This window comes from Antrostomus carolinensis, unplaced genomic scaffold (genome assembly GCF_000700745.2).
Source record: "Antrostomus carolinensis isolate BGI_N321 unplaced genomic scaffold, ASM70074v2 scaffold11682, whole genome shotgun sequence".
NCBI lineage: Eukaryota > Metazoa > Chordata > Aves > Caprimulgiformes > Caprimulgidae > Antrostomus > Antrostomus carolinensis.
Genome location: NW_010300193.1, coordinates 220 through 25080, shown reverse-complemented (window position 1 = coordinate 25080; position 24861 = coordinate 220). Strand labels below are relative to the sequence as shown.

The 24861-nt window shown below is 36.2% G+C and overlaps 1 protein-coding gene across 1 annotated transcript in view; it reads left to right on the top strand.

The window, feature by feature from the left end:
- Positions 1 to 23571, top strand: part of LOC104521137 (uncharacterized protein C8orf34) — a gene marked incomplete at its 3' end in the record, with an annotated part of 24995 nt that extends 1424 nt beyond the window's left edge. The window contains exons 2-6 of the mRNA XM_010163044.1: positions 237 to 274; positions 4341 to 4485; positions 5488 to 5619; positions 11560 to 11688; positions 23543 to 23571. Coding sequence (XP_010161346.1) covers positions 237 to 274; positions 4341 to 4485; positions 5488 to 5619; positions 11560 to 11688; positions 23543 to 23571 — 473 coding nt within the window. The remainder of the gene's footprint in view (positions 1 to 236; positions 275 to 4340; positions 4486 to 5487; positions 5620 to 11559; positions 11689 to 23542) is intronic.
- Positions 23572 to 24861: the final 1290 nt, after the last annotated feature.

The window sequence follows — 24861 nt, the reverse complement described above, 5'->3', positions numbered from 1 at the left end:
TGTCTTTGCACCCTTAGTGAAGTGTATGTTTGTACTTACAAAATCAGCTGAGTGCTCCCTAAGTACAGTTACTGCCTGTGTGAAGTTTTTTGCTTTGTTTGTTTGTTTCTCTTGCCCCTTCCACCTCTGCACCCTGTGGCATAGCCAAGCAACCAAACACAGGAAGATAACATGTTTCCTTTGCTGGGGATGACAAGAGTATCAAAGGAAGCATGAGGTTGAAAAGCATGGGTTAGGGGCTGAGCAGATGGAGTTAGGTCCCTTGATGGACGGGGTGGCAGAATTTGGTAGGAGGGCAAAAGCAGTGGGGATCCTGAGCTGTGTTCCTACTTCTGGGTTCTCTGGCAGCATGTGCAGCAGGAGGATATGGAAGGAGATAAGACCTGCTGCACATGAATGTGGATTTACACGGAGCATATGTCTAAAGCTGTTTTTACTGCTATTGTTATAGCTCGTTGGGGTGGAGGTGTTCTTGGCAAATTCTGCAGAGTTTGGGAACCCAGCTGTGGTAAGCTGGAGACCACTTTCACACCTTGGAGCAGCTTGAGAAGCAAATCCCTAAGAGCTTCTTCACTCCCCTTTTGCAATGAAATACTCAGTGAAGAGCTATGTCTTCCTTAAATGGCAGGCTTTGTAATCTGAGTCACCTTTGTGTTGACTTGAAGTTGTATTTACCTTTAATGACATGTCTGTAAGTGCTTGAGGCAAATCAGTTTGAGGCTTATAACACAAAAAAATAATATTTTTTTGAACTGCATACTGTTTTCAGTTTATGAGGATTCCAGCAATATTACTTCTTTTTTGCTTTAGGTGTACAGGTCTGGTGGGTTTACCCTGGCAGGTGCCACCTAATGGTGCTCTGTCACTCCCCTCCTTAGCTGAACAGGGGAGAGAAAATATAACGAAAGGCTCATGGGTTGAGATAAGGACAGGGAGAGATCATTCACCAGTTACCATCATGGGCAAAACAGACTCAGCTGGGGAAAAATTAATTTAATTTATTACCAATCAAATCAGAGTAGGGTAATGTGAAGTAAAACCAAATCTTAAAACACTTTCCCTCCACCCTCCCTCTTCCCAGGCTCAGCTTTACTCCTGATTTCTCTTCCTCCTCTCCAGCGGCGCAGGGGCATGGGAAATGGGGTTGCGATCAGTTCATCACATGTTGTCTCTGCTGCTCCTTCCTCCTCAGAGGGAAGAGTTATCATATTCTTCCCCTACTCCAGTGTGGAATCCCTCCCATGGGAGACAGTCCTCCACAAACTTCTCCAACTTGAGTCCTTCCCACAGGCTGCAATTCTTCATGAACTACTGCAGCATGGATCCTTTCCATGGGGTACAGTTCTTCAGGAAGGGACTGCTACAGCGCGAGTCTTCCACAAGGTCACAAGTTCTGCCAGCAAACCTGCTCCAGCATGGGGTCCTCTCTCCATGGTCCACAGGTCCTGCCAGGAGCTTGCTCCAGCGTGGGCTTCCCACAGCTTCACAGCCTCTTTCGACCATCCACCTGATCCAGTGTGGGCTCCTCCATGGACTACAGGTGGATATCTGCTCCACTGTGGACCTCCATGGGCTGCAGGTAGATACCTGCTCCACTGTGGCCCTCTATGAGCTGCAGGGGGACAGCCTGACTCATCATGGTCTTTGCCATAGACTGAAGGGGAATCTCTGCTCCAATGCCTGAAGCACTTCCTCCTTCTTCACTGACCTTGATGTCTGCAGAATTGTTTCTCTCACATATTCTCACTCCTCTCTCTGGCTGCAGTTGCTGTTTCCACAGTAGTTTTTTCCCCCTTCTTAAATATGTTATCACAGAAGTGCTACCACTGTCACTGATGGGCTCAGCCTTGGCCAGCGGTGGGTCCATCTTGGAGCCGGCGGCATTGGCCCTATTGGACGTGGTGGAGGCTTCTGGCAGCTTCTCACAGAAGCCAACCCTGTAACCCCTCTCCTACTAAAACTTTGCCACGTAAACCCAGTACAACAGGATTGGTACAACTCATTTGTTACTCCATATAGGAAGAAGTATATCTATCTATACATAGTTCTTTTAACTTCTCTAATGCTGTCACAGGATAGAACAGATTATGCTCCTGGACAGCACAGATCTCTGTCACTCAGGCGTGATTACCAGTATGTTAACAGTAGGAAAAAAAAGTCGTCCTTTTGAATAGGAGCTAATTTCACATCACCTCGGAATAGCAATTTTTTTTTTTTTTTATGCAGTTATGTTCTTTAGTTTTATTGCTGTGTCTCAGAATAAGGTAAAGAATCCTATAATGAGTTTTATTTTATTAGGTCTGTTTCTGTTAATTAAAGATCATTCTTTCTTTGACAAGGAAGTCAGTGATGGCAACAATCAAATAACATTTTCTTACATTGACATGTAGGCATTTTAAATTTTTTCATCTCTGTATTATCTTTTTTAATGCTACATTAATTTTGTAATGTATTATTAATAGATTGTCACCCATACATGTCTTTATAATTAATAGTATTAATGCATGTGTCTCAGTTCTTACCATCTTGTTTTTATTAATCTTAAGACAGAAAAATAATTTTGAAACCATGATTCAGAGAAATTATTTCAATTACAAGTCCTCTATTACAGACTGGCACCTTTCTTTTGGTAATAGAATCCTCTGCAGTTGAATTCCTTCTGCTGTTGTGGTCCATTGCAAGCACAAGATTGCATCTTTCCACTTGTCACTAATTCTGCATTTTGGCAGGGGAAAAAAGAAAGGTTTGCTGCTAGAGTGTTGCCAAGCAACCTAGATATGAATTACTTTAATTTCTGTATTTTTATTGTTTGGTATTTATCAGAGGGTTTCTCCTTCTTGGTGAGAGACAGTCTAGATAGAGTCACACTCCATAATTTTACCATTTCTAAGCTTAGTAAGCAGCTTACTTTCTCCTGTAGAGTTCTATTTCAAAACCAAAGACACTTTGTTTTGGAGTTCCCTGTAGATATCAAAAATCACATCACAGATGAACATGTCTTTACAAGACATGAGACTGGGCCTTTTTTTTCCTTTTTGTTTTCTGAAGTTAAATTTCTCATTCTGAAATGGAAAGCTTGTTTCTGTCTCATTTTCACTTATACCTAATTGTTTATACCACTGCTTGAATAAAAAGAATTGAAAGTCTTGGAGTCGACAAAGTTAACTTGTTGTGCCTTGATAATCCTGCATGCTATTACTCATGTTTATTGTTATTTGGTATACTCCCTCTTAAGTATCTTTTTCCAACACAATTAACTGATGGTAATACCAAGTAACTACTGGTATTTGAAAAATTGTTTGTTAAATGAAGATGTGTGGAAAAGATGAAGCAGAGATAGATTTAAGTGCGTGGAAGATATGGTAAGATTTATGCTTGGAGATAGATGAAGAGAGAATAAATGCTTTTAATAACTTAATAGCCATTTTTTGTCCCAATTTTATTGTATACGCCTGAAATTTTTTACTTCTGTGGAGCTTTTTCACTTTGCAGTGGTAGCCACAGATTTCCTGTGGCACTGTGTGGATTTCTGGGTCACCTCCCACATTAGTCATTGATTACCTCTCAGGGCATGTGCCCAGCAAGAGCTGCAGCTTCTTTCTGGGTTCCTAACCTGTGTTTTTTGTGTAGGTAGCCAGGATAGAACCTCAGCAGCAGTATGGAGGGTGCTTCTCTTTCTGCAGCCCTGCAAGGCCAGCAGGGTGTGTAACAGCAATTAGATAGTATCAATTCATGCCATAGGAGATGGTTTTCTGTTGATGTTGGTTTCGTATCAGTGTTTGCAACAGTCTAATAAAATATTTGCTTATGTCTATGCAATAATATTTTGGAGGACTTGCATTAAAAAATGTCTGCCTGTTTGATCAAATCTTGGAGTTCCCAGATATGAATGCATATCCTAAGCAGATCATTGTTCCGTGTCTGGGTGAGATAAAAAAATGCACCAACCTTCCTGATACACTAATTTCCAGTGAGAATAAGCTTGGATGCATGGGTCAGAGAAGAGCTACTCGCTGCTCTGAAAAGGTGCTTGTTCTGAGTGATTGAATGAACAGCATTCAGATCGTTTTGGGTAAATTTGAGCAGGTAGTGGGAGTTGGGTTGTTAAACATAAATTCCAGTGGATAAATGACTGTATAGACTAGAAGCAATTCAGACATGAACTCGTCATATGGCAAAGCTAGTAGTAGTTTGAGGAGATGGGTGTTTCCAGCTGTTTTCTTCAAAGTTGAAAACAGACTTTTCCTTTATAAATGTTCCTTTACTTTTGGTTAAATACAAGATAAGTTTAGATGCAATATCTCGCTAATTTTTTGTTTTATTTCAATTTTCTAAAGGAGTTGATGACCAAGCTGATAACAGAGACACCTGACCAGCCAATCCCATTTCTAATTGATCATCTTCAGTCCAAACAGGGGAACCGCAGTCAGCTTCAGAGAACACTGTCTGGCTCTGCTGCCCTTTGGGCAGAGAGTGAACCATCAGGTATGTTCTGTGTGCTGGAAAGGGCTAGTCTCCTGTATAATCTTCTCACGCTTTCATCCATGGTTTCCTGGATGCACGTGTACCTACTGAACAAGTACTACTCTGCGGTTTTGAGCATGCACAATACATCCTGTTTGTCCAGTAGATACTGAATTTAATATAGTTTTTGGTTGATATATATCTATATATACATCAGCTCAGCCTATACGCATATGATGTGAGTATGGGTCAGAGTTACAGAGTGGAAACAATCCCAGTCTCAGTGAGAAAGAAGGTGCATCTAAAGATCTCTGTCCTCTTTGCTTTCCCTTTCTCTTTGCTTTGCTTTCCTTTTCCCTCCCATGGTGTATTTGTGCCTGAGATTAGCCTCTACCGAGGTGTTTTCTTTAATAATATGCATTTTTAACAACCCATCATTCCAACACTTAATGAGAAGATGCTATTACTCCTTTATGAGCTCCATTGTGAATAATTTATGATTGTAGAGCTCCAGAAGCATAAAAAAATTTCTGTAATAGTATCTGCTCTGATTCTAAATTAGGAATTTTAGCTTTGATATTCTGGTACAGGCTACTATTAGAATGTTGCTTTTGTATTTAAAAATTGACTGATGATCTGTTTCAGATGATAATAGATCTCAAATAGTTTTTGATAGTCAAAATGTTAGTTGCCTGACAGATCAACTTTTTATTTATATCAAATGTAAAGTTTTAAGCATAGGTAGTCAAACATGTAAGAGAATAAATGGAAATTAAGAACTTTTTCATAATAAAAATTAAGATATGTTTTTAATGAAAAACATTAATTAATTTCTAAATTATACAGATGTTTAGGAAATGGAAGAAATATATGATATTTAGCATAAATCAGAAATAGGATAACAAAAAGAGCTGACTTTGGTTTGGACTGATAGGTCTTGTTTTTTATGGATTAATTGTTTATTAAGTCTTTGCAAAATGACCCTACAAATGTTATATTTGCCTGATTCTATTCTTTTAACAGAAAATAAAGGAACAAGGAGAGATTTTAGAAGTTATGATAAACCTTGGCAAGTAAATGCAAAAAAGCCTAAAAAGTCAAAGAGCGACCTTGCCGTGTCCAACATTTCTCCACCGTCACCAGAGTCCAAGTCATGTAAGAAAGCTTCACTATGTTATTAATTCATGCAAACTTCCAAAGTATGTTTTTATGATGAATTAGGATTAAAAAGGAAAGCAAACTATGCACAGTTGAAATGGCTATATATATATCTTAAAGAGTTTGATTCTTGCTTTACTTTCACTTGAATTATGAATATTTAATAACACCCTATGTTGTCATCTATAGATAGAATATAATTCTAGATAGATAGATTAAAAAAAATAGAAGAATATCTTGGTGTCATGCACAATTTTATGTTCAGCTGCCTATTATGATTTGATGTTTTAGTTTGCATTGCCATTTTGCATGTGTAAAATCTGTTCTGTTGATATTGGTCCTAATAATATATTTTTTTCAGTGGGTCAGGCAATGTAAAACTATGAATTATGAACAGGTACTGTTCAAGATATGGAGGCAGTGTCAGCAGAACAGGTGTACTGCTCTGAGTGTTGCTAAAGGAATCTAAATGCACACTGAAAGAAAAGGCCAAATAGAAATAGAGTGACTGAAGAGAATATTGTCAATGATGGGTAAAACAGAAGTAGTAAAAAAGAGACAGCGAACCTTAATGAACTATAGTGCTTCCTGTGTATTGGCTATTGAAGAAATTTAATTTTTAAGCTTGGTTTTTAATGGATATTTTACATAAATAAATATATCTACAACATACATAGATAGATGTATATAGGTACACACACACATACAAATGTGTATACAAGATTTGTTCTCCAAAATAAATTGCAAATTTATATTTTCTTTGGTTGACTATTGTAGATTTTTGAAATATTTATAATAGCCAAATGTTTTTAATAAGACGGAGTGTGATTAGGTGGACCAGATGAGAACAGAGATAAAAGTATACTGCAACAGAATCATTGCTGTCTTTACTCTAAAAGCAAGATAGGGAAGTCTAGACTTCAGTGGAGTCAAAGAAATATCTCTCAGCAGCCTCAGAGGTCTCATACAGCACAGCAATGGCTAAAACAAATCATGATAGATTTATACAATAGAGACACTGTAATTTTGGGTAATTAACAGTCTTGTATATTTATGGAACATTTTTGATTGAGAAAAAATAACTTTAACAACAGATTAAAAAGTAGCCACATAGATAGCTGTGTCCCATAGCACAACTTTTCTCAGGACAATGTTGTCCTAGAAAGATTTATGGATTCTTTTTTCTGGAAATGGAGCATCTGCCTCTGTGTCTTCTTCATGAAGCACATTCCCTGCTCCAAAAAGACTCAGATTTGATCGTCACTTCCACTGTACCTCTCTATTAGCACATGAATTTTTAAGTCAGTTTGAAAGAAGCATGTGGATTTTAATTCACTTTCAAGAGTAAATAGGGTTATTCAGAGAAGTGGTCATAATCACTCATCATCTAACAGTCTTTGCTGGGTAACAGCAATTTATGGAGATACACTGTTAGAAACAGTGGCCAAGGATGTTGTGAGCTGTTCCTGTCATCAAACTGTGTTCTTCTCCCTCCCTGTGCTTGCACTTCAGACTCTGTGATATACATCAAGTAACTTCCATGCCATCTCCTAAAGATCTCAAGTTCTCAGTCTTTATCCCAGGTAGGGGTGTGACATCATGCCACTCTCTTCATTTGTGTGCCTACTACAAGTTTCATGCTTGTTGGCTCTTAGGTTGTCCCAGGAAAGGGACAAAGAGGAGGCTGGGCACTGTAAACTACCATGTCACATGTCAAGCAAGGAAATAATTTATACATCCATAATAAGACTGTTAAACTAGTTTTAGGCAAAGTAGGTTGAACTCTTCACAACCTCCGCATTAAATCAAATCACGGGTCATCCTTTCACTCTGCTTCCGTTCACCATTCTCACCATAATCCAATTACAGTTACAACATTGTGTGCTTCTAATTGCCCTTGGTCAGTCTGGGACTATAGGCCATCATTCTCTTAGCCTTTTAATATCCAGGTACTGTCTAAATCAGTTTGGCTGTATTATCAAAGAACGCTAATCTGAATGCTATGGCGAGATTTAAATGCCTGAGTGATTTTATGCTCAGTAATAACACACATACTTTTGTTCTTTGAGATGTAAGATGGTCATACAATGTATTAATGAAATGTAGAGTTTAATGAGCAACTGGTCTGATTCTATCTGCACATCATGTCTTGAAAAGATGCATATATAGATAAAAACAGCGCTGATCTTGTACTGTCATCCAGTAGAAAATAAATGTCTGCTGATTTGTGACAGAATTCATAACACATCTGCGAATGAATCTGATGTGCATTTGTTGGAGGGGTGTGCCACCAGAAAACCAGAAATATTGGCGAGCATGCCTTTGCAGTCTTCTAAGATGAGATGGGGAAATCTCAGCTCCGTAAAAGGAAGCCTAAGCATTTATATATAAATGCTATGATGTAGATTTAATAAATCTTCTGAATTGTAGACAAATAATTTCAAGAGAAAGTATTATATAAATCTCTGAAATAACAGAGATGAGCTTGGGGCAGGTAATGTGATGAGGGATTTAAAATTACTGATATGATGATTCTGAGGAATGAGCGAGTATAATAAAGAAAGAGGAAGGTTAGAATGTTATGAAAAGATTTTACTAAATGTGTAGTGACGTGCATGGAAATGATACTTAGTGGACTTCATACATACAGAAGAAGATCATGTATTTCAAAGTATCTGAAGGAAGGGTCATATGGTCTTTCTGCATGCTTCACACAAAGTAATCCATTTGAAAATGACCAGTGCTTATTGGTCCTACAGTTGGGAAGATACAAATTTATATTTTAAAAACATTTGTAAGCAAGCAGAAGATGAACCCTGAAAGGAGAGATGCGTGCCACATGATGTATTGAAATAGATTTTAGTTTTAGTACCCATTCATTAGTTGGAAGAGTAGGTAAGTAAGAAGAACTATATCTTCTCTAGAAGTAATAAAAATTTCAGTCAGTTCTAATTCTGCTTAACTTCAGTTTTGGTTCAATAGAATGAACTAAACTCATTGTTGAAACAAATTCTATCGAAACTGAGAAATGTTCCATGACAGCATATCTGCTTTGATACATTTTTACTGAAGTACAGAATGGTTCACTGGAACACAGACTGTAGTACACCAGCATGCAGAGCAAATTTTCACCGTGGTTTTCACTGGTTTCCCACCATCCATTTGATCAGATGCAGTCCAAGCTTCCTGTGTTTGTGGGACATTTCTCTGAAATTAGGGACTATACCATTGTCTCTAGAGCAAGTTTCCCTACTTTCCAAGGATAGAGTCTTGATACTGTCGTTTTCCTGATACAGGTTGGTCCATGTACTTGGCAGTTGCTGATCCTGGAAGCTCCAGAGCTGTTGAGTAGAACTTATATTTGTTTAATTCAGCTTCTGTCCTGTGACAAATTTTATTTCAAAATCACATGGTTTCTCAAAAATTCTGTCCTTTGGTATTTTGGAAATAGTAGTTTGTTACAAATTGACATGATACCAAATTCCAGCTTGTTGAAATTTTACGCAACCTGAAAGCTCCAAGGTTTGGTCATTGTACATGGTTTTACTATGTTAAATTATTGCCTCTTGGTATTTTGGTCATACTGTGAGATTTCTGTGGTGTGGTGAGTTCAGTATAAACATAAAAAGAAAAGTCTGTCAAACTGCTAGTAGGCTAGAATGAGTGATGCTGTAGAATATAGTGTTGGTACACTGAAGGAAGAAGATGAGATGGCTGAAAAAGCAGGCAGTAAAGGAGCATGTGATCTCTATAAAAGTGAGCAAAACTAGAGACACCTCATTATGGAATTTCTTTTCTAGTTTACTGAATATTTATATTTACAGTTAGTAAAATTTTAGAAAAAAAAACCTAGGTGGAACATTTTGCTTTCTGTAAGTAAGAAAAAGGATAAGAAATATGTTGTGCTATTTAAGTTAATTATACTAGGGTCTATGAAAGGAGACAAACTTTGCTCACATAAAAATTTAGATAGCTTTTAATGAACATAGTGATTCCTAAACCAGGGAATTATAAATTAAATGATTGGCACTTAAAGGATCAACAAAAATTATAAGCTGTCTGTCTGAGTAGAAGCTAGTGATACCCTAATACCTTAAGGCCTGTGTCTATTCATTAGGAACCACCACATTATTTCCATCATCCTCAGAAGGAAGTACGTGACTTGACTGTTTTGAACACAAAGCAGAACTGGACTCTTAACATTCCAACTTGCCCCTCTCTTCCCTTCTCCTTATTGAGGCTTCCTGTGTCTCTTTTCTTCTATTCTTATCTCCGTAGGTCCTTTTTAGTGTCTCCTTTGTCTTCTGTCTTTGAGAATCTCTGTAATTGCAGTCTAATGTATTAACTTCCCTAATACTTGGCCAATTTCCTGGGTGGGTGTTATAGATCAGAATATACTCTGGGTTGTCAGACTCTGTATAGATGTCTGGTTTGAAGATGGCTTGGTTTATGTCTAGGGGAGATGGAATAATGTTCTTTGTGACTGAAGGACTTAAACATACCATTGTCCCATTTCTCTACCTGGAAAAGATGGCTTTTGACTTAACTTCAACTTTCTTTGTGGAGTTGATCCAAAGTGGAACAGATTCCATAGTTATATAAGGGAAATTTCAATAGTAACAGTTATTTAGCACACTTTGTAATAGCTACCAGAACTCAAAAGTCTGAGCCTAATTTCCCCATACAATCATAAAAGCACTCAGAAATTCCAAATGATCATAAGATACCACTTTTTTTTGGTATGATCTGTAGGAATCTGCAAGTTTCTCTCTTAGCATGTAACGAAAATGAATTTTGTAAGCATAGCTTAGTTGACGGCTGTCAAAACAGTAAATAAAATTTTCAAAGCTGGCCAGGATATATTGGATATTATAAGCTTTAGTTTTGAAGTTATTTTTCAATGAGTAGTTAGTAACCATTGATAAATGCAACTGATCCTTCCTATTGAGAATGTGGACTAGGCATCATCAGCTTCACACCAGCACGTGCAGTTCTCAGCACGGTGATGCTGTGTTTGGAGACAACCTAACAATTGCATGTGATCATGAAGGCAGCAGATCACTTAATTCAGAACACTGTCAAAAAGAACATGTTAAACTGCAGTTCCAGAGACAGCATTTAATTTCTACAAATTGTTCAAAATGTTCCCACTGGTCAGTGCAGCTCTGATCATTGTTGATCCTACATATTTCAGAAACTCCTTCCCTTCTTCCCTGTCATTGTAGGTAAAGTTAGCTTAGCAGTTGAGAAACTATTATTTTAAAATTAAATCAAATATTTTGGTAGTAGATAAGGGGTAGAAGACAGTAAGCTTAGGACTGTGCTTCCCAAAGATGAAGTTTGTTTAAGTATTGGAATTAAAATTATAGGCTGTAGAGCATGAACAATAGGGACATATTTTGTTTCACTGTTTTTACGAATTGTGTTATCTACACTTTTTTTTTCCTTTAAAAAATTTTATATACATGCTGTTTTAAAAGCTTTGTCTAAAATATTCCTTTTTTCTATTTGGTAAAATGACTAGTAAAGCCAAAAGTACCAATTACTTATTTTCATTTTGACATTTTTCCTTATTGGCCCCTAGGACACACAATTCTATTTTGATGTAAATGAAGTACCTTCATATGCAATATTTTTACTACATTTTCCTGTTATTGCATTATTTTTATTATTTTTAATTGTTAGTATTAATTATTCCTGTTTACCAATTAATTCAGTTGCGAGAATCATCCCAAGTATGTATTTGTTCAGAGATGTTTTAATTTTTACATAACATTGACCAAAGAAAATATTTCCAGCTGTTAAAATAGTAGAATAATTAAGTAATTTCTACTCAAGTCACTTGAACTTGTAAACTCAGTTGTGCAGCTTTTTTTCTACTGGAGGAAAACTGAACTACCAAATCTAAACTTCATCTATATATCTGTGTACATTTAGTGCCAAGGTCAATAGAGCAACCTAAATGGGATTGGAGGACAAAACCGGAGAACCATGATTTTGATGAACTAAATCATATTCTTCAAGAGAGCAAAAAACTTGGAAAAGCCCTTGAGAATCTGTCTCGCAGTAAGTTGATTGATTTCAGTTTTTTAATGTAACCATGCAGCCTGAAATGTAATTTGGAGGCATATATCAAGAAGGTGGTCTTCTGTTCAATGGAGACCAAGTTCATTGACATCAGCAGTTACATGCCTGTTGATGAGGTTTACAGAATGTCTTAGGCTGGATTAACCTTTGTGAAACCTTAACCTCATTGGTGGAGATCGGATCTGTCATTGGAAAACAATTAGGTATTTTGTATCCCTGACCCCAGTTAATTCCTTCCAGTTTTCAAAAGCAATTCAAATAAATATTTTAAAGCATCTCAAATAAATATTCAAAAACATGGTAGGCAGTTGTTTCATAACAAAACCCAAGTATTATCGCTTAAAAGACATAGTCAAACAGGAACAGTGTTTTAAAATAGCATGCTTATGTAAGGAGTAGCTCTGAGAATGACTGGATATGATGAGGAATAGCTTACCCCACTCCTGAGAAGAGAATTCTGAAGTACATTGGTGGGAGCAAACACTACTAGCAATTATCAAAGTATGAAAATACTCTCTGCCATGGTACATGAAAACTAAGTGTAACATAGTCTGGGTGACATTTGAATGAGAAATATTTTCTTTCTCCTCTCATTAAATTTTATCCATGGCATTTTTTGATTCACTGAAGAAATTGTAGATGGCAAGGTCAGAAAGAGCTGAGTGAAGAATGGAAAATCTGTTTTGTGGAGAATTTTAAGATTCAGCATTTTTCAAAATTGTATCAAATACCCAAAACTACTTTGCCCAAATTCCCTCTCTCCCAAATGTTTTAGGTTGAACACAGCAATTACATTGTGAGTAATTTTTGTATTTATATTAATTATAGTAGTATAGTTACAGGGCTCTTTTCAAATACATTTCTAATAAATTGGTCCATCTGCCTCTAAGGAGCTAAACCACCTCCAATCAGTGTCTTCGATTTGCAGCCCCACCGTTGCCTGACCAAGTTACTGTGATGGGTGTGAGTGTTGTTTTCAAGCCTTGCTCCTTTAGGGACTTGTAACCAGGCTTGTAAGACAGATACAGAAACTTTTTTTTTTTCAATTTCAGAAAAGGTTGTTTATTCACTGTCTGGAGATACAAACCAATCAGATGTGAGAGTTCAGTAATAAAGGACTAAATTCTCTCTTCAGTCCTACATCTTTGTCTTTCCTTTTGAAAGTTGTGTAGGTTCCACTGAGCTCTGACTTTCTTATACCTAAAATATAGTTTGCAGCATTCTGTACGTCTCTTTGCCACAGAGTTTTCTAACTGGAGTGCGAAACACTGCAGCTCTTCTGGGTCCTACACTTGGACTGGAGGTGACTGTACCTGGTCTTCGTTGTTGGAGTCAGGTTTTCATAGAATTATTTCACAAATGAAACATTCTTCACCATTTCTTGCTACTACTTTATGTTTTCTGATGATTTATCAAGATGATACGGAATTTTAATCCTATCCCCCAGAGTGCTTTAAATCGCTTGCAGGCTGATTCTAAGCTCATTTTCATGAATGTGCTCTCTATTTCTTCATCCAGATCATTAATGGAAATATTGTCAGACCTCTTCATGATTCCATTTCAGATCTAACAACCAGCCCTTTGAAAGCTACTCCGTAAGTGTGTTTTTTCCCACCAGATGTTTATCTACCTTGCAGTGATTTAATCTAAAATGTAATTCTCTAATTTGTTTACTGGAGTATCATCTAGGACAGTAAACGAAGTCTTATTATAGCTGAAGTATTTTACATCTACTTCCTCCTCTTATCCACTAGGCAAGTTTCCCAGTTGAGAAAGCAATTAGACTGATTTGATGTGATTCATTCTTGATAAATTCATGTCGGCTGGTTCTTATCACTTTTCCTATCCATTAGATGTTGATAAATTGTTTATTTAACAGTTTTGTCAAATATTCTTGCTGCTGTCAGATTTAGGCTTGATGGTTATTAGTTCCCCATATCTTCCCTTTTTCTCTTCTGAAGAAAGATACAGTATTTGCCCTTTTCTGTCCTCTCCAGTCGTGAAAGACAGTTGCTAAGGGATCAGAGGTTTCTAGGTTTCTTCAGCTAGTTAGTTAAGTGTTCTAGAGTAAATTTTACACGATTCTGACAACTTGAATGTGTCTAAATCATCAGAATATCTTTCAGCTTTCCATCATCTGGCTTGCAGTTTTTCCTCTTAAAATCACTAGTGTTAAGAATCTGGCCACAATTAATTTTTTTTTCGTAAAGTCTGAAGCAGTGAAAGTATTGAATGCTGGGATTTCTTTGTATCATCTGTTATTTGCTTTCCTTCTCTTTGATGTAATAGTTCCGTATTTTACTTTGTCCTCCTTTCCTAGTGTATTTATAGTATCTTTTCTTGTGGCTATTTTTTTGTTCTTTGGTAGTTGTTACTCATTTTGCACTTTAGCCTTTTTGGTTGTATCTTTTAATCACTTGCATCAGATTAATTCTAAGATGTATGTCCTTGTTTCCAGTTTTTGTATCCTGATTTTCAGATCATTTCAGGAAATAAATCTGTTCTGTGCTGTGATTCCTTATGTGTTAGGATAATATAAAAATTGAAAATGAAAAATGTGAAAAGTTTAGAAAAAAAGGAGAGGTATAATTTTGGAAAGAAATGTGATTTTATTGTTCTCCCAAAGGTAGAATACAGATTGCACACAGAAAATACCTTAGAGAGTTTCAACTAACAAACAGACGCATCTATAACTTTAGAAGTATAAGACACGTGAAACTCAGTCTGTGCTGTACCAAAACAAGCATCCCATGTGGTGGATTTTATAAAAGCCATTACAAGGTCCCATATCTACCTTCTCCAGTTTTAAAGCTTGTTTTGGGCAGGCTAGTAAGTGCTTTTGATTCTATAAGCATTTCTGTAAAGTGTATGAGTCTAATGGTGCATTGATAATCTTGTTTTGAAGCAGTACGGGACAGGTACCAGGCTCAACAAATAGTTGAGTATAGAGATGATCACAACGTACTATCAATGCCATTTTACAGCACCTTCTCGTTTCATTCTTCAGTATTTAAACAGGGAAGAGTGCCACGTGAAACCAGATGTTTGAAATGAAACGAATTTTCTATCAAGTCCAGGAATTCATTTCCATTTGTAAAGATAAGCTTTGGATCTTGTAGTGAGTTTCCAAGACTTCATTGCCTGCTGGGCAGGTGACATAGCTTGTGAATTAAACTCTAGTTTATACTGCTTCATTCACTATGCAGTCTAGATATCTGGTTTGAGACAAACCGGTGCACTTCACACAGAATTAGAGCTGCCTGAAAGTTTTGGAAAGTGAGGCACTTGGATGTCTCGTCTCTCCTATGTTCAGTAGTCTTAGTGATATAACTTCCTTATGTTTGGAGCCCTCCTGTCAAACCCTCTCAAGACAATATGTGAGTAATTGTGTGCTGCAGTAGATCTGAGAAACCAAAAGTAACTTCACAATCAATGTTAAAAGTATCTTAAGAGTTTTAGAGACTGGAGAAAAGTATTGGCATAATTATGGTCTAAGTGCATTGGAGGTTGGTGGTTTAAGTATACCATTTTCCAAAAGCCTACTCATGTGGGAGTTTTGTTCGCTTTTCCAGTCAGCTGTGTGTCATTGAAGTGGATTTTGAACTATGAAGTGAACTATTTAGGGGAGATTTAGGTTTATGAAGCAACATACAGGAGTATACCACATTTCCCTTGTGCCTGTTTTGTTTTCTTCGATTGCAAAGTATCTCATCTTTACTGCTGTTATCCTTCTTCCTCAGCTGATCATAAGTAAGAAAAATTCCATGCTGTTTCAAATGCATGCTCTTGTATTTCCTCTTCTGGCCTGTTTGCCTTTTAAAGAGAGTTAAAATCTCCTGTATACCTAGGGATCTTGCTCATGAATCTGTCTTTACCTCCTATCTTCTGGGGATGGAAAAATAGATAACAAGAGATGAAAAACAGTGAATTATGAATGTTTTGAGTGGGAAAAATGAGGACTAAATCAGCAAGAGCTTGCTGCGAAGTAGGTGTGAAGTCTGCCTGCTTTGGGGACAACTTTACATCTTTTATATGAACAATTAAGGATTAGAGTACATACTGAAAATGTGTTTGAATTGGGTGTTTTAATTAACACATGGAAATAGCATTTGATGACAGTCATTGTGTTCTACTGTGAGATAGATACTTTTTCATAATTACACATAGCCTTTCAACAGAGATAACCGTTTGAATCTGTGTTAAGGCCAGGTATCCACTATAAATCAGAGGGGAAGAAACAAATATATCATGCTTTGAATTCAATGGGACGGTCTAAGGTCAGAAATGGGAGTAAGTTAACATTAACCAAAGCTATTTGGGAACCAATCCAAGTCAGTCAATTGGAGGGAATCCCAGAAATAATGGTATGTAGCTATAACCAATAGGAAAAAAAGTACTCTTTTGTTTCTTAATTTGGAAGGGGAGTAATAAATAAATAAATAATCAGTAAATAAGAAAATAATCTGCAGTCTAGTAGGAGATACTGCTGAAAACCATAAAGAATCATAGAATCATAGAGTGGTTGAGGTTGGAAGGAACCTCTGGAGGTCATCTGGTCCAACCTCCCTGCTGAAGCAGGGCCATCTAGAACCAGTTGTTCAGGACCTTGTCCATGGCTCTTGAATATCTCCAAGAATGGAAGATCTCTGAGTCCCTCCGGAGTGTCTCAAACAGTTATTTCTCATAATGTTAGAGTCAGGTGATGTTTTTTATGCATAGCTTAAGACAGACAAGCATGATCCTACCCCTTCAAGGAAAAAAAAAAAAAAAAAAGGGGGGAAAGATAAAAGCCTATCTTTTGTTTATCTTTTTCGGGAAAGAAGATAGGGAACAAGAGTAAAACTCTCATAACAACAATAAGGGTAGAACTAGTTCAAGAAAAGATCAGAATATGTGAACAAACCACTAAAATCATGTCCTCGTTTTTGTGAATGAACCTGCGAGTATGTGGGATGTGAGAAGTTTAATATATACATCGTGAAATACTCAATGCCTTTAGTAGTCTCTGAAACACAGGAGAATGGGGTTTCATTTAGAATCATCTACGCTATAGGAAACTATTAATGATTTACATACCAGTTATGGAAGAGGTACTTGAATGGAATGCCCCTAACATTTATGAGAGACCTCTGAATTTTCCCATTTAAACTAGGCATTTATAATGATGATGATATAACTGTGAATGCACACCTGCATTACATGTAACTAGTTTTTTATCAATCACCTCACAAGGGACATTGTTTTAAGACGTAATACTTTAGCATTTTTTTTCAGCCATACACAGCTGTTGATCTGAAATGGTCTTTAATCTGTACAAATGCCTTATCCATGATTAGTTAAGCATATATCCTTAAATGTGTTCTGGTAATTGAACCCCAAAACTAGTCATCAGTGTTCTGTAGAGGATTTTTCCTTTCTTCTGTTTTATCTCAGTTCTGCAGCTGTTATGTGATACTGCCTTTGCTTATAAAATCCATTTGCTTTTAGTGCGATGTGTGAGTAATAGTACAAAATGATGATACTTTCTGAGATTGAAACGGGAAGAATATGAACATAATTATTGCTATTCAATTATAAAGTAAGAACTTACATGTCTCGGAGATCACTGTTACTTCAGTTATAAGTATCTTTTTCCTACGGATGTTAAATTTTTAATTACCTTTGTGGAGGTATTTGCCGTTCTGATCTAGCCTACTTTAAGTTTCAGGACTAGAGTCTCTTTTTGAGTTAGTGTCCTTTTCTGGAATAGTATTTGATTTGCTAGAAGTTTCCATAATGCTATTGCAGAACTGGGATTTGTGTAGCTGTCATCTCAGATATGGTACTTCCTAATTCTTAGAAGAAGGAGGTTTGTGTTCAGGGGGTAGTACAAAGGTGAGCTACGGCTGTCCTTTGCTGCTGGCTGTTGTGGTCTACCCACCTTAACTAACCTATTGCAGTGCACACCTTTCCCTAAAATCAAGAGTTCTGAAAGATTTTGCAATGTTGATTATTCTCTTCGTAGATGAACTTGGCTTAGCAGAGTGTCCGGGATATAATATTTGGTGGGCACTTTGCAGTTTGTTTCTCTTTGTCTGCCTAATTCATTACTCACCAAACCTAATCCTGAAACCTGTGTTCTCCATTGGAACCACTCAGATACCTGGATATACAAATGCTGCAGGTCTAAAGCACAGATTTTTTTTTTGCCGAGGATTCCTTTTTTTTTTTAAAGCCACTTTAGGGATGAGAGATTAAATTTGTGTTTCCTAGATAGTGACTATACTGATGTATATTGTGCTGATTTGTTAATGTGTGGTGCCTTGTAGGTGACACTGTTTCCTGTGTTCTTATATGGATAGATGTTGGGAGGAATATTATTCTAATTCAAGATGGATACCACTACAGAAACCTGATACATAGTTGTTTAATAATGTAAGGACATAAGCCCCTCATTGGCAACAACTCTGAGGTTTCAGTTCAATATGCCTTCACAGAAAATCTCTGAGTTACTGCTGGAGGAAGTATGTCTAATTTCAAAAGTTGTAAAATTACTCAGTGTAAGTATTGATACATGATATGGTATTCTTGTGTTCACGCTCAAAGTTACAGTATTAATAATGGTAGATTAATAATGGTATAATAATAATAATGCTGTTTCTGTCCTGGAGTTTGTTACAGAACCTGTGATGCACAAGGAGGTTGTTGTCCAGCCATCCACAAGTTCCTTGTCCTAGACCGATCCTGAGAATGAATTTTGTCAAGCTGGTCAGATTTGCATTGGGAGTGTCTTAGTATGTCTAAACGCTGTATGTCAAGACCTAGATGTCAAATCCAGAAGGCTTAATTTGGCAAGTAGGAAAACTGGCTGTTGGGAGCTCTGTGGCCATCTTCTGGATGTTTAGGAAAATGCATGAGCTGTTTGCTCCCATTGAGCTGAATAATAGTAGTCCGGCATATGTTAAAGCAGTAGCATTTTATTTTCTTATGACTAGGTACTAATTAGACTTGTCAGCTGTATGTTGTACATTTAGAAAAATATAAGTCTTAGGAAAATCTCAACTCATTTTTATTTTGTGTTGTCTCTTCCTATAATTATTTAAGGACCACAAATAAAAGTAAAAATGGTAGATGTCTGTGAAGATTCACAAATTTCTTTCTTGTCAGAACACTGTTCTGTAATTTTAGGTGTGTATAGCATATGAAGGTCCTGCAAGTTTGCTGTAAAGCTCATCAGGAATAATGCAGCAGACAGATTTTATGACTTGCCATTTCAAAAAGTCATTAACTCATATAGTGCTTACTGTTTTGCAAATTAATTTTATGCTGTTGAATTGATAGCATCAAAGTCTAAAAATCACTCTTCAAAGAAGAATAATACCACTGAGTGAGAGGTAATAGGTAGTGGGTTAATTGTATTTGTTGCTGGAGAGCAGCAACAAATAAAACTCTACTGCTAAGGACTGCATATGAAGGAGCTAGGCATTTTTAAGACTCACAGAATTGTTATTAATAATGTTAATTTTTCTTTTGAAAAGAAATTAATTTCCTGCTAAGCTAGAAATTAAGCAGAATGTCCTAAGCAGAAAGTCTTCTTCACTGTGGAAGATACTAATTCCAGACTCACAGGGATTTTATTTCATTAGAATATGGTGTAGCTACATTTTGGGAGATGGCTTTTTCATCAAAGTTGGTGCTATAGTGCTGTAATGATAATAATATTTATTTCTCCATTCTTACAATTGTGCTGCTGCAGATTGCCATAGGGACAGAAGACTGGGAACAAAAATCTGAGATAACTGTGTAAAGAATGTTTTTGTATATGTATTGACAATTTAATAATCCTTGCTAATTTTTAAAAAAGACATGACAAACAACTGGTTTAATATTTTAGGTATAAAAAAGCTGTAAGGTACATGGCTAATACAGTGAGGTATGCTTTTGGGCAATCTGCTTAATATAGGTGTGATAATAGTAATTAAACTATAAGTGTCAATAAGTTGCACTGTTAGTACATTGGCTGGTAGTCATGTTTCATTTAATCCTCGTGTGCCAGACCTTTCTTGCAATCAGTGTCCCTTGTTCTTCCAGGTCTCTTCAAAAACCAGGCTATTGACAGGATGAAATTGTTGCAGTTGAGAGAGGCTGTGCTAGCATGAACAGCCCCACTGCAGATTTGTTGCTGATCAGAGATGGCAGTAGTTGTGGCTGTGGAGCATTTCTGAAGGACTGTGAAAGCATGTTCAGACCAATTACTTTATTGTTCCAGCACCCTTACAGCACAGAGGGTCATTACATTCAAAAGTAGAAACAAGTGCCCTGAATCTGTCTGTGTAATTCAGCAGACAGCTGAGTGGGCTGCGTACTTGCGATGCCTGATCAAAATTCAGCACCCTTAATTACTTGTAAAAAGGAGGATTTTTAAAGACATAAAATTGACAGTTAGGTACCTAAGTCATTCCTACTGTAAACCTTGTCTGTGATCCTTAGCTGATGGTGGCAAGCAAACCTCTCACCCTTTTAGAACACTGCACTTTCTCATTGCAAAAAGTAAGAATGATGGGATTATTGTATAGTTGTGAATCATAGTATGATATAAAACTATAGCAAATGTTGTCTGCGAGAAACGGCTGCTGTGAGAGAAAGGGTAAAGTCATACTCATTTACTTCTGAAGGTCTTGCCTTTGACATTAGAAGACCTTCCACAACAAAGGGAGGAGAACCTTTTCAACAATACCCTTCTTAACCACTGGTCAGTGACTCGAGGCAGAGCAATGATGAAGCAGCCCTAAAACTTCCATTCTCTACGTTAGCCATCATGCAGAGTCAGGCTTTAAATGCTTTAAGTTGAGGGAAGTCAGAAACATTATTTCCCAGTATTTTATGTTCTAACAAAGCAATTTGATTCAAACTTGAACAAACCAGGTATGTCAGTTTTTCTGGTATTAGAGCTTTTTGGTAATTAGGATTAAGTTGTGATGAAAAAAGGCTGCATTTTGAGGAAGTGACTAAATTTTTAGGTAAAAAGTTTTTAGTGTACAAACATTTTGGCTACACTTATAAATGTTTTGCCTAAACCTGAAAAATAGCTGTTCCATGTAAAGTAGTTTCATGGAATGGTTCCCTCTAGTACTCTGTGATTTTTACAATGACATTTTCCTATTTAGAATATATATAAAAATAGTTTGTTTTTCCTATTTTATGTTGTGTGAAAGCCACAGACAAAAAAGTGAAAATAACTATTCAAGGTACAGAGAGCACAACCAATTATTTGTCATCAAATATATAAAACAAGTGAAAAGAGGGTTTGGTTTTTTGGGGGTTTTTTTGAAAAACGCTGATCTCTGGATATTAGCAATTACATGAACTGGAGATAGCGACTGTTGTTACCATTAGTTTGTAGAAATTCAAGTTTTTTAAATTACCTGTATGTTACTTGAAAGTAAAGTAACTGATAGTGACTTATTTGACTACCGAAAAGCCAAAAAGTCAGGAGTGTGTTAACGGTTAAGAGAATAACAGAAATCCTAAAGACTCCTATATGATAATTATGACTATGTCTAGCTGCATTCTCAGGATTCTGGATGAAGATGTTTTGGATTTTTATAGTGTTATGATAATATATGCAATGGTTTTAATCTTTTGAGGAACTACTTTGTGAAAACTGGAGTCCATGTTATTCCACCTGGGATCTGCCCCCAAAACATCACCTCACTGTTGTGATTTTCTTTCTACTGCACACAGGGTGCAAGGCCTTCCTCCTTTCAACTTCAGCCATGATATTTTGTCAGTTTGGCAACTGCAAAAGAAAATTGGTAAGAGTGAGCACACTAAGTGTGTGGTGCAGTAGTGTCTTGGAAGAAAATTAGATTTTTTACACCCACCTTTTTATGGATTAATTTATCCTGGTCTCTGCTAATGGAGTTGTGTTATCGGTATTTAATGGAGTTTTGTTAATGTTGATGGAGCTGAAGCCATAGTATAAAGATCTGTATGTCTGACCATGTGGTAAATCGTGCCTCCAGAAGAATCACCATGCCAAGATTGCAGTAACAAGCTACGTAAGAAATTTCTTCTCAAGAATCCTTTTTCTTTTCTCTCGATACCACAACAGAGAGAGAGATAAAAAAGAGTTTGCAGGTTTCATTCTGTGATTGCAAAGATAAAAGTTTTCTAAACTTTTAAAATTTTATTTTGGTAAGATGTCCTCAGAAACTGCTGTCTTTCTACATGTTTATCTAAGAAATACAGTCAGTTTTGGTGTCGTGCTACTGTTTGCAGTATAGTAAAGAAGAAATTTGAAGCATTCTGGTCAATTTAATTAATCAGATTAATCTTCTCTAGGTTCAAAGTAAATTCTGGTGAACCAATGGGACTTATACAAAAAATTGTTTTACTAAAAGCACTGCTTTAGATTATGAATGTTTTTCAATTCGATGTGTTTATATGTAACTTAATTGGAGACATTAGGAGAGCTTTTTGTGTGAAACATATAGTTGTATGTACAGGTTTTCCTATTTGCTATTTGGTACTTTCTGCAGTGATCTTCAACTAATTCTTGGCATGTTTCATCTTCAACTAATTCTTGGCATGTTTCATATGTGTTCATCAGATCTTAAAATTATAATTGCAGTTCTCCTAGCACTTCACTGTTTTTAAAACAAAAATCGATATAGGGAATTGATAAAATTTAAATTGAGAATTAGCCATATAGAGTTTATGGTTAAAGGCATAGTAAAAAACAAATAATTAATGTAGTTATGGTATACCAAATAGTAAGAAATAAAAATATAATGGAAGTAAGCTTATACTGCTGCAATCTTTAGTGTGATTTTAGAAAGAATAGCTCTCCACTCATCTGAAACTAGATATTTTGCAATATCATGTCTTACATTCCTTGGAAGAAGTTGTCTTGATAACATGACATGAATTAGAAAACAACTTTCAAGTGTGTGTTCTTCCTATGCATGGGTACTTCCCCACTTTATTTTCACCACCAGGAGATGCTTTTCTTTGGTTTTTGAATTGAAGTTCTAACCTGGAAATTCTTCTTATCGAAAATCATAGGAACCTGGGAGATGCTTTGCTTTAAATACATCAGAATTTTCAACATGACAAGATTAAATATATGATTACTTGATCTCTCCATGTGATATGACTGTGGTGTGTAGATGTGTTAAAAATTCTGAGACCAGCTAAGCATATTTAATGTGCTACAGGGTAGTCATAATTGAAGGAGTTAGATGACATGTTGGAAGAAGCATAGGAAAGCCTCAGGCAGGCATCAGCAGAAAGGACAAGAGCAAATAAACAATTCTTGTTCGGAGTGTTTAAAAAACTGTTTTGCATTCTATTGTTAAATTTTACTTTGAGATTTTCCTCTCTTTAAATTCCATCTGTTTTCAAAAAATGACTTCTACATTGAACCATGCAGAAAGAGAGAAGAGTCACATCCATGTTTCCCTGTAATTGGAACATGATGTTATGCATGCTGGTCGGGGTGAGATTTGCATAATAATGTGTCCATATATAAATATTATGTTGCTGGTTTAATTTTAGAAAACAGGTAGAAGTATACTTAAGCTCATTGTCACTTTACTGGCACATCTACTATTTCCATAGTTTTTTGAAAACTCATTTTGATAATATTGCAGCTGAGGAAAGTTAAGAGTATATTGTTTCCATTAATTTCATTAATGGAACAGAGTATGATACATTGTACGGTACAGCAGTGTGCAAGGGACAATATCTAAACTCTTCAGATCAAACCTTACTTTTATTTACTGTAGTAAAAGACATTTATTGAAATAATGTTTCTAAATTTTATTTTTATTTTAATCTGTTTTGTTTTTAGGCATTGCTATTTCTGATGAACTTGATAAGGTAAGATTTACTGTACACCTAATGAACAGTACGAAAAGCCATATGATTGTGATAATTTTAGGCAATGAGAGCTGCATCTCCTGGTCCTGACATATGCACTTCAGTTCTGTTGAGTTCAAAGGAAGTGTAGGTATGAAAAGCTATATGGGTAAGTACAGTATATGTTGATACATTAAGAGCTTGATCTAGGATGCGTTGTCAACTATGAAAAAAAAAAAATCTCACTGAGTTTAAGAAACCCTTAATGAGGCCATGGAAACGCTTTTGATCTGGATACCATCTTTACTTAATATAGTCTGTTGGGTTACTTTATTTACTTTTGGAAACATTTAGCTTTAAATACCTTCTCTTCATGAAGTCATTAATTCTGCATTCTCAGGTATGATTTATGAGAATATGTAGGAATAATTTTTGACCCCTAGGTTTAATCAGAAATGCACAGGGCATAAAGATCAGTCTTTACTTCCTTGCTGAATGCAACAAACAATGATCTCTTCTGGCCCTTTTGATATATTACACCCTTAACACAAATTTTAGTTTTAGATGTAATGAACTCTATGCTGAAAGAGTAATCAAGCTAATTTTTCAAAGTCCCAAAGGAAACAGAAGACTTTTCTCTTCCCTAATCTCACCGGAGAACAGCAGTATACTTCTAGTGCCAAGAATCTTGGGTTGTGTTCTTGGTGTCAGAAACCATTACTATCAAGGAAATAGTATCAAAAGGTATATAAGAAACAGGAATAATGCCTAATACAAGAGAAAATTTCAAAAAATCTGAGGGCACAAATCTTTCTAACACAAGTGCATATAAAATATCTCCATTGGGTTCTCCAGGAAAGGTCAGTTTGACAAGACAGATTGCTGTTACCATGCAGCTGTGTGGGCTGTATGTATGGAAGCTATGTATGGGGCTTCCATTTCAAAACCATGGCCTTTAACCTTGATTTTGCTTTATCTTGTTGCTCATATTAAGAGTATAACAGTATCTAAGTCTTCCTTACTACTATTTCCTTAACTGTGCTCAGAAGTAATGTGAAATATAATTAGAAAGTCCATCCATTAGAGCTCTTGCCTTTAAGAGTACATATGAAGAACTCCTCTTCATTTGGTTTTGTTTGTTGAAAAAAGCTATGAAACACTGTTTGTGGGAGGAAAAAGATATTTTGGGCTAGAACCTATTACATACTTCATATACAGTATTTTTAGGAGATAGTTCATTATATTTTTTTAAACAGTGATAGATTATTGTTCAAAAACATTGTTTTAAAAATTTAATGTGAAAATTGAGAT